General features: G+C 35.7%; 1 protein-coding gene across 1 annotated transcript in view; it reads right to left on the bottom strand.

Annotated features, from left to right (window-relative positions):
* SNX25 (sorting nexin 25) overlaps positions 1 to 19146 on the bottom strand; it is a 291635-nt gene that overhangs the window by 28319 nt on the left and 244170 nt on the right. The window contains 1 exon segment of the mRNA XM_051965470.1: positions 3994 to 4107. Coding sequence (XP_051821430.1) covers positions 3994 to 4107 — 114 coding nt within the window.

The raw sequence follows: 19146 nt of genomic DNA, 5'->3' as shown, positions 1-19146 counted from the left end.
AGTTATTTGAAGCTGGGTTATCCAAGGTAAATGATGCCTTCTTTTTCATGGACTGCACAGTGCCTTTGCTTCATCCCCATATGGACAATTAGCTGAATCACAACTCCAACTATTCTGCTGGTATTGCAAAAATCTCTTTTCTCCTATTTTTGCCAGTGTTCCAAAGGGGATGCACTCTGAGACTCAAATACCTCACTCTGTTCCAAGAGAGGATTTATAGAATAGTTATTTGGGAGATGAATTTTATGTTCTCTTCACACTTAGAGAGAAATGGGTAAATATCAGGAGGGAGAAAATGAAGTACATTCTCAGATCCTTCTGTGAATTGTCTTCCCACTAAACAAGATAAAAAGTGAATTCTTAGAATGTCTGTCTTATATCTATTGAAGCATTAGTGTACGTATACACACACACCGAAACCCACCAAAAAAGACAAAGATAATAATCTTCTATTTGGAGCTCTGCATATTTCTGAGTCTTTTTGGACTTTAAACTTGACCAGATTGGTGATTTCAATGGTAAGAGTACTCTGAATAGATTATAACTCCAACACACCTAAGCAGACAATCTTCATGGATTTTTATGATGGAAAACAATCCTTTATCATCTGTTCCTTATCATCAACAAATTTCTGTTGATGAACATCGCTGAACTTAGCTGAGCTAGTCCTCAGCTGGGCGGCCAGCTGCATTCAAACTTCTTTCCATGAATAATACAGCTAATTGAAAATATGTCTCTATGATGCCAGTTAAGTTTTAATATAATTTTTAAGCCTTCTTAAAAAACAAATCTCTCTCTCTCTCTCTCTCTCTCTCTCTCTCTCTCTCTCTCTCTCTCTCTCTCTCTCTCTCTCTCTCTCTCGGTTGTTAATGCTGGGAACAGAATTAACAGAAGCCTTACAGGATGCCTGAATTTCAGGCTTTCACCATGTGGTTAAGCTTGGAGCTATCATTCAGTCTGTGTATACAGATCTGTTAAGATATCAAAAGGTTTTACTAAATTTTCAAATTAGCTCCTTTGAGAAAAAATCACTGAGGTATTTAAACATCGGTTTCCTTTGGCTTAAAAAACTAATCAAAACCCTCTTCAGGTTTAAAACCTGCTCTTTGAGGCTTGCAATTTATTCTTTTCCTCACCAGCACCAACACTAGCACCATGGCTTAGATGGAGACCATGACACCCTATGCTTGGAGTAAGATTTGGGAGGCAGCACAGACAGAATTCTGGTTCTTGAATCAGAACACTCAAGTTCTCATCTGACTTCTGATATTTACTTCCTGTGAGATCTCAGACAAATAACTGGATCTTGCTGGGTTTCAAGTTTCCTCACTTATTTGGATTATGTGATGCCTATGAACCTAACAAGGGTTCAAATCTGACTTCCGACATTCACTAGCTATTTGAATCCATACAAATAATTTCTCTCAGCTTCAGTTTCCTCATATATGAAATGAGTATAAAAATAACTACATTGCTTATCTTGAAGGATTGTTGAGAAAAATCAAATAAAATGGCATATATAAAGTATATCACAAACCTAAAAGTGTTCCATAAATGTCAGTTTTGTAGAAAAGCAGCCTGGAATAATCAACTTTGGAGTTTAAAAATGGGGTTCAAATTCTATCTCTACCACTTACTGAATGAGTATTTAATCTCTTGGCGCCTCAGTTTCTTTCTCCATAAAATGTAGAGATATAACTACAGTATCTATCTCACAAGACTGTTGAGAAGCTCAAATGAGATCATGCATGTTGTTCTCTAAACCTTCAAATGTTTTATAAAAAGGGAAAAGGAATAAGCATAAGTGCCTACTATGTGCCAGAGACTGTTCTAAATCCTTTGCAAATAGGATTTTATTGGATAAGATAGCTACTGTTATCATTATTGACTTACATATTTCAACTAAGCACTCAACACTGGCTTAGTATTCTTCTGTATTTTTCAGCAAGATATAAAAGCAGTAGACAATTAATAAAACATTCAGAGAAGGAAGGATTCTTTACAATAGGAAGTGAGGGAAATCCTCATTAGCAAGGACAAGAAGATCAAAGGAAAAGGAAACAAGAAATTCCCAGTTAAACCCAGAGATTTAAAATCACATGTATCTCAATAGCACAAACATTTTTAAAAGACTGGACCTTAAATTTACCTAAACGATTTAGTCAGATATCCTATTCAAATATGTTAAGATTTTCTGAATATTCTTTTTTCTCAATTACATGTAAAAACAATTAATTAAAAAAAAAATTCATTTTGGGTTATGTTTTGAGTTTCAAATTCTCTCCCTCCCTTTTCCTCTATCTCCTTCTTAAGATGGTAAGCAATTTGCTAGAGATCATGCATTTATAATCATGAAAATATGTTTCAATATATTTCTAAAATATTTTGAAACAGCACAAAATGGTAATATTTAAAATTTGTAGTTGTTATTCAACCATTTTGGTTGTACTGACTCTTCATGATCCAATTTGGGATTTTCATGGCAAAGATAATGAAGTGATTTGCTGTTTCCTTCCTTTGCTTATTTTACAGATAAGGAAACTGAGGCAAACAGGGTAAAGTCATTTACCCAGGATCACACAGCTAATATCTAGGGCTGGATTTCTAGATCTTCTTGACTCCAGGCCCTATCCACTGTACCACTTCACTGTCCTATTTAAAGTTTAAACTTTAAAAATCTAGAATGACAAAGATAGAGTAGACAAAAAGAGAATTGAATAAGAAATTAAGAGACTTAAATTCTAAATCTTAGTCATTTTCAAACCCAGCCTCCTGACCCTGAAACCAATGTTCTATATGATATACTTCACATACTATAGATTATTTTAAATGAATTAACTATCTATTTGAACCCTGCAGAGCCACTGAACTGCAGAGCCATCCTACAAAGTGTTGCCTTAGAAACCTGTCTCATATCCTTAGCACTGAATGACTGAGCAAGTTACATAACTGTTGTCTGCCTTGGTTTACTTTCCTATAAAATAAAAGAATTAGACTTAATGAGTTCTAAGCATTATTCCAAAACTAGGACTATGAAGTTATCATTTAGAGTTGGAAGGAATCCCAGAATTCATTCTTTAAAAGCCTCTAATTATATAGAGGAAGACATTGAGGTCTCAGAGAAATTATGTTAATTGTCCATTTTCACAGAAAATTAAGTAATTGAGTTAGGATTTGATCCCAGATTGACAGACTTCAAATCTAGTACTTTTCTTTACACTGTGATTATAATTATTTTATCCCTGAGTAAAATATATTTAGTTGTACTTTATGACAACTTTGGATTGTAAAATCATTACTCTTAAAAATTAGTAGATTCTCTATAGCGAGTAGAGAAAAAAAACCTCATCTTGCTACATTCAAATCTGGCCCAGATACTTCCTAATTGTATGACCCTGGGCAAGTGACTTAATCTTCTTTGCCTCAATTTCCTAATGAAAAATGACTTAACAGTGACTATAGAGGTAAATTTCCATAGGTCTGCAAAAGTATCCTATTATTGTTGGTAGTAATTCAATTCATTCTATTTTTCTATACTTGAAATTCCTAAGGCAATGACAATTTTTCAACATGATAATTATCATTGATTTGTTAAAGCACATTATTAAATGCAAGCATCCTAAGATTTCATTGTGTTATTACATTAAGATAAAGGCAACTATCCTCCCTAAGTAGGGACAGTGAGTCCTTCTTTAGACTTAGACAGTTGGGCACACTAAATTACATAAATCTTTAAAAGTAGCTGACTCAGCCAAGGCTAATACAAACAAGGGCTGCTGGGAACTCACACAGGGAAGAGAATTTGGGCCAAGGTTTTTAAAAGTTGGATTTTTGATCAAGGTACATAACAGTACATAAAAAAAGATGTTTGTAGTTTCTTAGTAGGACTATTGAGAATAGAAAAAACAAATTACTGAATTATAGCACTAAGATAACTGGGAACCAAAAGAATGCATGCTTCCTTTAGAGCTAATAAGTGTTTAGGTTACTTACCTGTAAAAATGTATTTAATTGATTCTTGGACTTTTCCATAAATTTATGATCCACAGATTTGAAGGGCAGCTTACTAAGAGAAGGCAACTGGACTTTTTTTAGTGAAGGGAAACACTGTAGAAGAGGAGAAAAAAATGAAGATTTTAATCCTTTGAAAATGCATTTTATGTCCATACCTTTTAATCTAGTGATCCCGCATCTAAGTATATATACCCAAGGGATAAAAAATAAAGAAAAAGAGCTAATATACACAAAAATTTTTATAGCTACATTTTTGTAAGAGCTATCCACAAAGCCTAGGTGAAGCAGCAAGACATCTTGAGAGTGAGACGGGTAAAGATAAGTAAGAAGCAAGTAAAACTACTACCTCCCCTCAGACCATGATGGAGACATACTAATATCAAAACCCCAGGAACCTTGGGAATAACAGAATCTCCCAAATCACCAATCCTATTTCTAGCCTGGTCCTCTTAACTATCTTTCAGTAAAGCAACCCTTATAAAAATGCAATTAGGCAACTGCCTTTATAGATGCTACAGCTCCTATTTTCCTGGTAGTCATAAATTACTAAAACTCCACATACTGCACACACACACAAAAATTTCTTGACACCAAAATCCTTGGGACTGTCAAACATTTCAACAGAAATGGAAATAGTTTCATAAGTGGGGATAACATTAAAGAATATAACTTAGTATCTGCTGTCCTTGTAAGAATGATGGGGTCTTCTCATCTGGTTTGCGATTACAACTTATGTTTTTGTCTCCCCCTTTCAAAAAATTAATTTCTTAGAAGAAAAGACTTTCTTCCCTTTTTATTTGTTGTAAGCTTGGTGCTTAACACACTACTTTGCACAATGGTAGGTATTTAAAACATGATTTTTCATTCATTCAGCTATTCAAAGAACTTGATTCCCCATCAACCAGGGTTTCTTAAATTTTTTCCACTTTTTGCCCAAGAAATTTTTACATGACTGAGAACATGGAAATATAAAATAGGTATAGAAATCAAACATTTACTGATTATAAATCAGAATTTCATGACCCCCACATTCATTTATGAGGGCATATGGGATCATGAACCACAGTTTAAGAAGCTAGGAAAAAGGGAGTAGATAAATTATGTATGACACATGAATTTAATTGAATACGATTAGATTATGAGAAATGATGAACATGATCAATATAAAGACTTATATGAACTGATATAAAATGAGGTAAGCAGGATTACAACAATGTAAATGTACAGAACCAACATTCCAAAATCAAAACAGCCCTTTGTGTAATTATAATCAACTAAATTTGGCCCCAGGCATAAGAGAAGCCAGCTCCAACTAGATAGCTGAATGTATATTTTCAGTGTGAACATGTACTGGCAAACAAAAATCAGGGTTTGATTAATTGTTCTGTTGATTGTCTAGACTTAAGAAAGTAATGCGGCATCTAGTTGGTGTGATGTATAGAGTGCAGGGCCTGTAATAAGCAAGACTCAAGCTTCCTAAATTCAAATCTGGCCTCAGAAATTTACTAGCTGTGAGACCCTGGGCAAGTCATTTAAGCTTTTTTGTTTTAGTTTTCCCATCGGTAAAATGATCTGAAGGAGATGGTAAACCATTCTAATATCTATCAAAGAAACTGTAAATGGGGTCATGAAGAATCAGATATGACTGAAATGAATCAACAACAAGAAAACAATGAATAACCTGCTAACAATGCCAATTAAACTCAGAAGTATATTCTTTATGGAGAGCTGGTTGTTAAACTTTTACCAGACCACCCTACTTTATCCCAATGAAGAGACATGAGGATACATCTCCTTTAGTTTTTTTCAACTGCTTTTTTCCCCCTCTTTCTTTTTTTCCTTCTTTATTGTAAAGGATCTCTCTAGATGAGAGAGGAGGAAAGAATGATATTGGGTAATAAAGACAATGGGGGAAAAGGTATCAAAAAAATTTTAGAAAGAAAATGCAATCCTTTGACCCAGCAGTGTTCTACTGGGCTTATAGCCCAAAGACATCTAAAAGGAGAGAAAGGGACCCTCATGTGCAAAAATGTTTGTGGCAGCCCTTTTTGTAGCGGCAATGATAAGGTCTAGATTTAGGGAACCAAAAATGAGATTAGGGTTTCTGGTGGTCAGGGAGTTAAATGATAAGGTCTAGTGGCAGGTTCGGGGATCAGGGAACCAAATGGAGAGCTTTGGCTCCCCTGCATCCCCTTGGGATTCGGCACAAAGGTAGGGAGTTTTGGGGACTCCCTTCTGGCAGCGCAGAGGTTCTCTGTAAAGGAATTTACAAACCCGAAAACCTAGATTGATAAAAAGAGGTTTATTATAGGAATTTGGAAGTAAGATTAGAAATCCTGACAGAGAGGCATAAAGTCTGGTTAGGGAAATAGGTGAGGGTAAAGAGAGCATGGCACTGGAAAAGAATATTCCAGTGGACAGAGGCTCCATGGCATACCAAGCAAGGAGCTGGCATGTTTGGAACTTTGCAAAAAGAGGGTTTTAGTTTGGAGCCTTAGCTGAATGGAACTCGTGGGTGGAATCCCAAGTTGGCTCCTCACTGGGTTTCAGCTTAAACTGGAATATGAATTGAATTCAATGAGTTTCAGGACTGAGCTGACTGCACCCAGGTAACAAGCATGAAACTGTTTGTCCCTCGGAGTGGGGTCCTTCACTGAGGTAGAGTTGGAAGGAGATTTTCTCCTTTAAGGATTTTTAGAGTTTTGGGGTCCCCTCTTCAGCAAGAAACTGGAAACTGAGTGGATGCCCATCAATTGGAGAATGGCTGAATAAGTTACGGCATATGAATATTATGGAATATTCTTGACTTCCGGCCAAGATGGTGGAGAGGAGGCACACAGCTGTGTAAGCTCTGCGTTTTCTCTCACTATCCATTTCATTACAAGCCTCTGAATCAATGCTTGACTGAAAAAAACCCACAAATAGTTACCAAGAGAAGCCATCCTTTATATTCGCCAGGAAAGGTCTGTTTTTGCTCGAGGGTGGGGATGGTTTTAGATCGGGCACAGACTGAGGGCAGTGGCAGTGAGAGCACGGGAGCAGAGAGGAGAGGGGGTGGGGTGTGATCGCAGCCGTCTCTGCGGGGAGAGCTTCGCTACAGGTTTGGATACTTTGCTCCGGCAGCAAGTCAGCAGCCCAGCAGAGAAGCTAAAAACACCAGGGGTGAAGAATACAACCCCAAACAGCTGGAGTCTCTCGGGACCTGACACCCCTCCCCCACAGTGTCTCAACACACTCTCAGAGTCTCAGAGCACAGGCGCACACAGTCCTGCTAGTGCCTCGCTGCTACCCCGCAGTCTGTAGAGGAAGCTCGGTAACACCACCCAGCCCCTCCCCCCAAAAAAGCAGACTCCATTTAGGGGTTCTTTCTTTTTTTTTCTTTTTGCTAGTTTGTCTTTGATTCTTTGACAAAATGAGCAAAAAATTGAAGAGGACTTTAACCCTTGACAGCTTCTCTACAGATAGAGAGCAGACTCTAAACCCTGAGGAGACTAAAAACAGGCAGTCTCCAGGTGAATCCCCAAAGGAGGAGATCATCTGTTCCTCAGCACAGATGAACCTCATAGAAGTAATTAAAAAGGCTCTCACAAGGGAGCTAGAAGAAAAATGAGAAAAGGAGAGGGAGGCTTGGCAAGAGAGGCTGGAGAAGTCATCCCACTCACTTAAAGAGAGAGTGGATAAAGAAATCAAATCCTTGAAAAATAGGATTAGTGAACTGGAAACAGAAAACAGCTCTCTAAAAAACAAAATTGGCGAAATGGAAAAAAATTCCACAGAACAAAAGAACTCAATTGGACAATTAGAAAAAGATTTTTAAAAAGTGAATGAAGAAAATACTTCATTGAAAATCAGAATTGAACAACTGGAATTGAATGACTCGAAGAGACAAGAAGAATCAGTCAAGCAAATCCAAAAAAATCAAACAATGGAAAAGAATGTGAAATACCTTCTGGGGAAGACAACAGACCTGGAAAACAGATCCAGGAGAGACAATCTGAGAATCATTGGACTCCCAGAAAAGCATGATGAAAAAAAGAGCCTGGACACTATTTTCCAGGAAATTATCAGAGAACTGCCCAGAAGTCATAGAAACAGAGGGTAAAATAGACATTGAAAGAATTCATCGATCACCTACGGAAAGGGATCCTAAAATCAAAACACCAAGGAATATAGTGGCCAAATGCCAGAACCCTCAGATGAAGGAAAAAATATTGCAATCAGCTAGAAAAACCCAATTCAAGTATCGAGGAGCCACAATAAGGATCACCCAGGATCTAGCAGCATCCACATTAAAGGATCAAAGGGCCTGGAATATGATATTCCGAAAGGCTAAGGAACTTGGTATGCAACCAAAAATAACTTACCCAGCTAGAATGAGCATCTTTTTCCAGGGAAGAAGATGGACATTCAACGAAGTAAGCGAATTTCACCTATTTTTTAATGAAAAAGCCAAAACTTAACAAAAAGTTTGATCTACAAATATAGAACTCAAGAGAAATCTAAAAAGGTATAGATTAAACTTGGGAACTCTATTTCGGCTATAAAGATGTATAAAGAATACATGTATACCTTGTTCTAGAAACTAGATGTGGAAAGGACATTGTACCAGAAAAAGGGTAAAGTGGGGGTAGTACATCTCATGAAGAGGCAAAGGAAACCTATTATATCTGAGAGAAAGAAGGGAGGGGGATGAATATAGTGGGTATCTTATTGCCTTCAGAATTGGCTTTAAGAGAAAAATCTTAGACATATTCAATTTATGGTGAAACTTCTCCCACCTCATTGAAAAGTGAGAAGGGAAAAGTGAAAAGGGAAGGAATAAGCTAAGTGGAAGGGAATACGGAAACTGGGAGGGAAAGGGTAAGATAGGGGGAGGAACTCTAAGGCAGAGGCGGGAGATACTAAAAAGGGAGGGCTGTGAGAAGCAAGTGGTGCTCACAAGCTTAATACTGGGAAGGAGGGTAAGGGGGAAAGAAGGGAGAAAAGCAGGCAAGTAATATAGAACTGGTCATTTTAACCATAAATGTGAACGGGGTAAACTCCCCCATAAAGAGGAAGCGGTTAGCAGAATGGATTAAAAGCCAGAATCCTACAATATGTTGTTAACAGGAAACACACCTGAAGGGGGGAGATACATGCAGGTTAAAGGTAAAAGGTTGGAGCAAAATCTACTATGCTTCAGGTGAAGTCAAAAAAGCAGGGGTAACCATCCTGATCTCAGATCAAGCTAAAGCAAAAATTGATCTAATTAAAAGAGATAAGGAAGGGCACTATATCTTGCTAAAGGGTAGCATGGATAATGAAGCAATATCACTATTAAACATATACGCGCCAAGTGGTGTAGCATCTAATTTCTTAAAAGAAAAATTAAAGAGCTGCAAGAAGAAATAGACAGCAAAACTATAATAGTGGGAGATCTCAACCTTGCACTCTCAGTATTAGATAAATCAAAACACAAAATAAATAAGAAAGAAGTCAAAGAGGTAAATAGAATACTAGAAAAATTAGATATGATAGATCTCTGGAGAAAATGTAATGGAGTCAGAAAGGAGTACACTTTCTTTTCAGCAGTTCATGGAACCTATACAAAAACTGACCATATATTAAGGACATAAAAACCTCAAATTCAAATGCAGTAAGGTAGAAATAGTAAATGCATCCTTTTCAGACCACGATGCAATGAAAATTACATTCAACAAAAAGCCAGGGGGAAGTAGACCAAAAAATAATTGGAAACTAAATAATCTTATACTAAAGAATGATTGGGTGAAACAGCAAATCATAGACATAATTAATAACTTCACCCAAGAAAACAATAATAATGAGACATCATACCAAAATGTATGGGATATAGCCAAAGTGGTAATAAGGGGAAATTTCATATCTCTAGAGGCCTATTTGCATAAAATAGAGAAAGAGAAGGTCAATGAATTGGGCTTGCAACTAAAAATGCTAGAAAAGGAACAAATTAAAAACCCCCAGTCAAATACTAAACTTGAAATTCTAAAAATAAAAGGAGAGATCAATAAAATTGAAAGTAAAAAAACTATTGAATTAATTAATAAAACCAAGAGTTGGTTCTATGAAAAAACCAACAAAATAGACAAACCCTTAGTAAATCTGATTAAAAAAAGGAAAGAGGAAAATCAAATTGTTAGTCTTAAAAATGAAAAGGGAGAACTCGCCACTAACGAAGAGGAAATTAGAACAATAATTAGGAGTTACTTTGCCCAACTTTATGCCAATAAATTTGACAACTTAAATGAAATAGAAGAATACCTCCAAAAATATAGCTTGCCCAAACTAACAGAGGAAGAAGTAAATATCCTAAACAGTCCCATCTCAGAAAAAGAAATAGAACAAACTATCAATCAACTCCCTAAGAAAAAATCCCCAGGACCAGATGGATTTACATGTGAATTCTACCAAACATTTAAAGAACAATTAACTCCAATGCTAAATAAACTATTTGAAAAAATAGGGATTAAAGGAGTCCTACCAAACTCCTTTTATGACACAGACATGGTACTGATACCTAAACCAGGTAGGTTGAAAACAGAGAAAGAAAATTATAGACCAATCTCCCTAATGAATATTGATGCTAAAATCTTAAATAAAATATTAGCAAAAAGATTACGGAAAATCATCCCCAGGATAATACACTATGACCAAGTAGGATTTATACCAGGAATGCAGGGCTGGTTCAATATTAGGAAAACTATTAGCATAATTGACTATATCAATAACCAAACAAACAAAAACTATATGATCATCTCAATAAATGCAGAAAAAGCATTTGATAAAATTCAACATCCATTCCTAATAAAAAACTTGAGAGCATAGGAATAAATGGACTTTTCTTTAAAACAGTCAGGAGCATATATTTAAAACCATCAGTAAGCATCATATGCAATGGGGAAAAACTAGAATCTTTCCCAGTAAGATCTGGAGTGAAGCAAGGTTGCCCACTATCACCATTATTATTCAATATTGTATTAGAAACACTAGTCTCTGCAATAAGAGTTGAGAAAGAGATTAAAGGAATTAGAGTAGGCAATGAGGAAACCAAACTATCACTCTTTGCAGATGATATGATGGTATACCTAGAGAACCCCAGAGATTCTACTAAAAAGCTATTAGAAATAATTCATAATTTTAGCAAAGTAGCTGGATATAAAATAAATCCCCATAAATCCTCAGCATTTTTATACATCACCAACAAAATCCAACAGCAAGAGATACAAAGAGAAATTCCATTCAGAATAACTGTTGATAGCATAAAATATTTAGGAATCTATCTACCAAAGAAAAGTCAGGAATTATATGAGCAAAATTACAAAAAAGTTTCCACACAAATAAAGTCAGACTTAAATAATTGGAAAAATATTAAGTGCTCTTGGATAGGCCGAGCAAATATAATAAAGATGACAATACTCCCTAAACTAATCTATTTATTTAGCTATACCAATCAGACTTCCAAGAAAATATTTTAATGATCTAGAAAAAATAACAACAAAATTCATATGGAACAATAAAAAGTCGAGAATCTCAAGGGAATTAATGAAAAAAAAATCAAATGAAGGTAGCCTAGCTGTACCTGATCCCAAATTATATTATAAAGCAGCAGTCACCAACTAGATTAGTTGATCAGTGGAAAAGGTTAGGTTCACAAGACAGAATAGTCAACTATAGCAATCTAGTGTTTGACAAACCCAAAGATCCTAACTTTTGGGATAAGAAGTCATTATTTGATAAAAACTGCTGGGATAACTGGAAATTAGTATGGCAGAAACTAGGCATGGACCCACACTTAACACCATATACCAAGATAAGATCAAAATGGGTCCATGACCTAGGCATAAAGAACGAGATTATAAAAAAATTAGAGGAACATAGAATAGTTTATCTCTCAGACTTGTGGAGGAGAAAGAAATTTGTGACCAAAGATGAACTAGAGACCATTACTGATCACAAAATAGAAAATTTTGATTACATCAAATTAAAAAGCCTTTATACAAACAAAACTAATGCAAACAAGATTAGAAGGGAAGCAACAAACTGGGAAAACATCTTCACAATTAAAGGTTCTGATAAAGGCCTCATTTCCAAAATATATAGAGAACTGACTCAAATTTATAAGAAATCAAGCCATTCTCCAATTGATAAATGGTCAAAGGATTTGAACAGACAATTTTCAGAGGATGAAATTGAAACCATTACCACTCATATGAAAGAGTGTTCCAAATCATTATTGATCAGAGAAATGCAAATTAAGACAACTCTGAGATACCACTACACACCTGTCAGATTGGCTAAGATGACAGGAAAAAATAATGATGAATGTTGGAGGGGATGCGGGAAAACTGGGACACTGATGCATTGTTGGTGGAGTTGTGAACGAATCCAACCATTCTGGAGAGCAATCTGGAATTATGCCCAAAAAGTTATCAAATTGTGCATACCCTTTGATCCAGCAGTGTTTCTCTTTGGGCTTATATCCCAAAGAAATACTAAAGAAGGGAAAGGGACCTGTATGTGCCAAAATGTTTGTGGCAGCCCTGTTTGTAGTGGCTAGAAACTGGAAAATGAATGGATGCCCATCAATTGGAGAATGGCTGGGTAAATTGTGGTATATGAATGTTATGGAATATTATTGTTCTGTAAGAAATGACCAGCAGGATGAATACAGAGAGGACTGGCGAGACTTACATGAACTAATGCTGAGTGAAATGAGCAGAACCACGAGATCATTATACACTTCGACAACGATATTGTATGAGGATGTATTCTGATGGAAGTGGATTTCTTTGACAAAGAGACCTAACTCAGTTTCAATTGATAAATGATGGACAGAAGCAGCTACAACCAAAGAAAGAACACTGGGAACGAATGTGAACTAACTGCATTTTTATTTTTCTTCCCGGGCTATTTTTACCTTCTGAATCCAATTCTCCCTGTGCAACAAAAGAACTGTTCAGTTCTGCAAACATATATTGTATCTAGGATATACTGTAACATATCTAACATATATAGGACTGCTTGCCATCTAGGGGAAGGGGTGGAGGGAGGGAGGGGAAAAATCGGAACATAAATGAGTGCAAGGTATAATTTTTGTAAAAAAAAAAATTACCCTGGCATGGATTCTGTCAATATAAAGTTATTATTAAATAAAATAAAATAAAATATTAAAAAAAAGACAAAAAAAAAAAGGAATATTCTTTTGTAAGAAAGGACCAACATGATGATTCACAAAGTCCTGGGGAGATTTACATGAACTGATGCTAAGTGAAATGAGCAGAACCAGGAGATGATTATACGTGGCAACAACAATACTATATGAGGATCAATTCTGATGGGCATGGCACTCTTCAACAATGAGATGATTCAAATCAGTTCCAATTGTTCATTGATGAAGAGAGCCATCTACACCCAGAGAGAGGACTGTTGGAACTGAATGTAGATTACAACACAGAATTTTCATTCTTTCTGTTGATGTTTGCTTGCATTTTGTTTTCTTTCTCAGTTTTTTTTTTCCCTTCTTGATCTGATTTTTCTTATAACTGTATAAATACATATACCTATATTGGATTTAAGACATACTTTAACATATTTAACATGTATTCCTATCTGCCATTTAGGGGAGGGGATAAGGGGAAGGGGGGAAAAATTTGGAACAGAAGATTTATAAGGGTCAATGTTGAAAAATTACCCATGCATATGTTTTGTAAATAAAAAGCTTTAATAAAAAAATATTAAAGTGCAAGACACTGCCAAAAAAAAAGAAAGAAAGAAGGAAGGAAAGAAAGTGTATTTTAACAAAGATTTATGATCTCAAAACAAACCAAACATTTTTTCTATATAGGTTTTGTTCAGAATAGAGATTCAGGGGACCAACAAAGTCAACTTAGTCTGTGTTCCTGTAGAAAATGACACTCAATGGGAAAGAAAAAATGCTCCTCCTTGGCACTATTTGAAAGCTTGGGGACAGAGGAGCTAAGCTGGCAAAAAAAAAAAGATTCATTTATCCTCCACAGCTGCATGACATGCTTACTCTGGAAAACTGGGTCAGCTTCATAAGGGTCTGAAGTTACTTTATTAAAAAAGGAATCTATTTACAACTCCTCAGCAGTCAAGTAGTTAGAGTCTGTTAAGAGAGCTGACGAAAAACAAAGGACTACTCAGAACCAGCTCTTTCACTGTCCTCAAATGGAAAAATCTTTGACTAAAGGTTTCTTGGTCATAGAAAGGGCTGTTTCAGCTGTATCCACTTTTGCCTCTCCCAACCTTCCCCCAAATCCCCTCTAAAATGTTCCCTCTAAATCTAAATACTCTTTCCATGCAAGGGCTGAATTAATCCTACAATTTTCTCTCTCCCTCTCCCAACTTAAATAGTCATATATACATATACATATGTATATACTGGTAAACATAATCACTATTTGTGATTTTATATTCTATACATATTATTACATTAATATGACTCATGTATAATATTCTACAAAAATATTTCATTACATTTTCTATATTGAAATCTATCATTTATGTGACTATAATTCTATGTATTAGGATTATATATGCTACCTGTATAATGTTTTATAACCTTTCATCATATATCATGTCATATCATATAAAGTATATATATCAATCTATCTCTCCATCTGTCATCATGAAAAGCAATCCTTAGTGCTGGTTCTAGCCCTTCCTTCCTGTTTTGATCCTTTTACACAGTCACAAAGACCACCACCTTGGCCAGTAAGGCTGGACAGGAAATAGCAGAAAATCAAGCAAACAGCGTGGGTATGGATTCTTTAGTTGGATGTAAAAATGAAAACTGATAATGGCCCTTAGACCAAGGTTTTCAGAAGCATATTGAATCACAGGAATATGACAATTAACTATGATTAAAGAGCAGTCAGGATTCAACATCATAGTGGCAATTTAGAGAAGGGAATAAAACAATGGGATTCAGAACAAAAGGTGGGAGCCACTAGGGATTCAAAAAGGTACTTCCTGTTGATTGCTTGTGGGAAGGGAGATTTCTGCTGAGAACAGCAGAAGGACCAGAAGCACACCTAACTGGAGGTTTAATGGTCAAAACAAAAACAAAGAGAGAAGCATAATAAAGATGGTTTATTTTTTTTTTTTCTGGATCTTCAATTAATCCATTTTTTTTGGACATTTTCTCAATCTTTTCCCATATTTGCATTTCTAAAGCAGTCATCAATTCTTTTGCTTTCTATCCTTTTCAAATCAATTCAATTTAACAAATAATTATTCACAAATCAAAGAACTGGGTTTTTTTTTTTTTTTACCTTTTTCTTTATTTTAGGGGACTTTTTCAAACTATATTTTCTTTCATAGCATGACTTACATGGAAATGTGTATTTTGCATGATTATACATGTACAAGCTAGGTAAAAATGCTTGTCTTCTTGATGTAGAGGGAAAGAAGGGAGAGAGTGAATTTGAAACTCAAAATCTGAAGAAAAAAAGTTACAATTATTTTTACATTTAATTGATGGGAAAATAAAATATTAAATTTTAAAAATTATTAAAGCACCTAATATTTATAAAGTACTATATTAGGTGCTAGGGATCAAAACAAACAAAAAAAATTAGTTCCTACCCTCAAGGGATTGATTATTTATTAGGAAAGAAAGATCTCTATGTACTTAAGTAAATATGACATAAGGGAGAACAGACAACTAAAAGAAAAACTGAGGCTGGGTAAGCTTCTGGGAAACTTCTAAAGATAGAGACCTCACTTTTACCTAGTGCATGGGAAATGAAGAGAAAGAGGGAGATGTCAAAGAAAGCTTCAGGAATATGGTAACTGGACCTTGAAGATTGTACATCACTAGATGGCGCCATAGTGCACAGAGCATTGAGACTAGAGTAAGGAAGACCATTCAAATCCAGCCCAGAGTAATCTCTTGGTTACCTAGTTTTATCATCTGTAAAATGGGGATAATAATGCTACTTACTTCCCATGGATTTATAAGAATCAAATCAGATAATATTTGTAAATCACTCAGTACAGCACTATATAAATGTTAACTAATATTGTTATTATATTATTAAGATGGTAAGACAAACCTCCATGGAGGCAAGACAAAAACAAAGGAAGGAGTGTTTTCCCTTTAGGCTGGACCATAAAAGAACTCGAGGGAAGTAGCATGTGATAAAAGCTGGAAAGATAGATTGGATTCGTATTATGAAGAGTACTGAATGCCATGTTCAGGAGGTCACACTATTCAGTGATACTGATCACTACCTTTTTTGGGGGGATGGTAAGGGATAACAGGATTAGCCTTGTACTTTACTCAGAACTTTTGGCTTATCATAGGAAAGAGGAAATGGAAAAGGGTTAGAGACCAATAAGAAGGCAGTTGAAGAGGGTCTGAGCATGAACAGTTTAGGACTATGACTGATGCTGAATTGTTGCTTCTCTACAGAATTTTCCCAAATCTCAGCCTTGATTTCAACAGATTCCTAACTCACATTGGAATATCTTTGTCTTCTATTATCTTATGTTTATAATTCAAATCCACTTTTCTCATATTTGAGAACTATTCTTTTATTTCTGTCTATTCGTGATTTGGATACTTAGGCAGTAACTGGAAAAAAACAAAGAGACATCTTCCTGATGCCACACTCAATGACTCCATGGCCAATCAACACCAATTATGAATTATGCTATCAGGGTATTTTTTGTAAAGTAATCAAGTGAACATTGAGGAGAGCTGAAATCTTCAAAGTTTAGAAGTCAGAGTTCATGACCAGAATATTCAGTTCAATACCTCTAACGTCAATTGTTTTATTGATGTGAACCCTTCTAATAACATAGTGCTTGACACATGTTAGTAACTGATTAATTAATTGCAAAGACTAATATTGATTTTTTGATTGGTTATTGATCAGAGGTAGCTAGATAGCATGGTGGAGAGCACTGGCCCTGGATAGACTATGGAGTCAAGAGGACCTGAGTTCAAATCTGAACTCAGACACTTATTAATGATGTGATCCTGTACAAGTTACTTAACCCCAATTGTCTCACAACAAACAAACAAACAAACTTCAATTTATATAAAAGTCAAAATATAAATTAAGATGATTAGAGAACTCTCCAAAAACAAGATATTTACTTTGATAATTTAGGTATTAAATACACTTTTGATAATCACTTTAACTCCTCAGGTTTCAGTTTCTTCATTCATAAAATGAAAGGGATGGATTAAGTGGTGGAGATAATTTCCTGTTCTAGATTTATGATCCCTAAGTCAAAAACTGAAACCAATGCTTATGCAATGTTACCCAAAGGAAGCTAAAACCAACAAATACAAAAAGGGGAGATGACAAATAGCATAAAAAAAAAAAAAAAAAAGGAAAAATATTAGCTAGCCACAAGCCAAATATGTCAGCCTTTTGTTGGCAAGATCTCTGAATATAATGCCTAAAAAACTGGGGATATATACCAAAAAAATCCTATTAAACACTGTTCCCTTATTCCCCCTGTGGCACAGAGGGACCCCTAGGTAGCTGAAGCGCATGTTGATTCATTGCACACTATTAGAAGATTCTACTTTGCTGGAAAGGACCAGCACTCAGAGAAGCATATCATCTGAAGGTTAGTCACTGGTTTATGAATCTTTTTAGTCACAGTAATCCACCAAGAGCATTCAATTAGGGAAAGAAAAGGAATGATTTATTGTCTATTTGAGCTTGACAGGGAATAGAAACTAGTTGTTCAGAGAATTCAAACTATGACTCCATTTGGGATTTTCCTGGCAGAGATGCTGCTGGAGTGGTTTGCTATTTCCTTCTTCAGCTCATTTTACAGATAAAGAACTAAGGCAAACAGGGTTAAGTGACTTGCCCAGGGTCATACAACTAAGAAATGTCTGAGGCAGATTTGAACTCAGGTCTTCCTGACTCCAGAGCAGGTGCTAAATTCAGAGAATTATGAATTAGTTCAGGGAATTCCCAGATGAAGAAACTTTCTGTCAAAGCAGATCCATACTGTTTCTGGAAATTACATTCTCAGAAGTTGTCCAGACTACAGAGAAGTCAAATAACTTATCCAGAGTCACATAACCAGTGTGAATCAGAATCTACATCTTCCCAGTTCTGAGGCTAGCTCTTTGTCTGTTATTCCTAGCTGCCTCTTACTGTGACTCAAACATCATCATGAGGACATGCACGCTCAGTTAAAGAAAGAACAGATGATACTGTGGACCCATGAGCCACTATTCTTCATCCAAAACTGAAGAATTAAAAGTCCCCAGGTGTCAGAAAAGGGCCTTGTCCAGCCAAATGGACCTTCTTTAAATTCCACAAACACCTTAGAATCTTTCATCCAGTCTGAAAGGGGACTCCCATATCTGCTTCAATTCTTAGATCTCCTAACTTCCTTCAACATATCCCCCCAATACAATGTCTGTGACACAGCTGACATTTAAAAGCCTTTTTGGACTTAAATATGCTCATCTTTGAAAAGCAGGGAGAAGGACAAACTACACAAGCTGGTCAAGGTGACAGCAATAACTGGAAAGATATTACGAGAAAAATCAATTTGCTGTCATGTCAAAGAAAACAGGATTTCCATAGCAATCAATTTGAATGTATATAATTAGGGACTTCTATGGAAGAATAACAGATTCTAAAAGATAACAGGGAAATAATTTATTTTCAATTCAATTAAACTCATTTGAACAAACATGTGAAGTAAGCATCCATTGTGAGCATAAAGCACTGTGGGCACCTCTGTTTTGAGGACAGAGAGAGGATTCATGGATATGAATCAGGTTAGATTCTAACAGGGGGAAATAACCAAAGTTCTCTATGAAAATCTGTGGAAATAGATCATTTTGATTTTCAGGAAGCAAGAAATGTTTGAAGCAGTTAAGTTACAATGCCATTTGTCAGCAAATCATTTAACCCCTATTTGCTTCTGTAAATGGGGGCACACTGGATAAGAAAATGGCAAACCACCCCAGTATCTATGCCAAGAAAACATAATGCACAAAGTCCATGGGGTCAGATAGAGTCAGACAAAACTGAACAACAATGACCTATCTCTCAAGACTATTGTTAAGAAAAAGCTTTATAAAGATTTTATAAACTTAAAGTATTA

The sequence above is a fragment of the Antechinus flavipes genome, chromosome 6 (assembly GCF_016432865.1).
Source record: "Antechinus flavipes isolate AdamAnt ecotype Samford, QLD, Australia chromosome 6, AdamAnt_v2, whole genome shotgun sequence".
Taxonomy (NCBI): Eukaryota; Metazoa; Chordata; class Mammalia; order Dasyuromorphia; family Dasyuridae; genus Antechinus; species Antechinus flavipes.
This window is presented reverse-complemented; position numbering and strand designations above follow the sequence as displayed.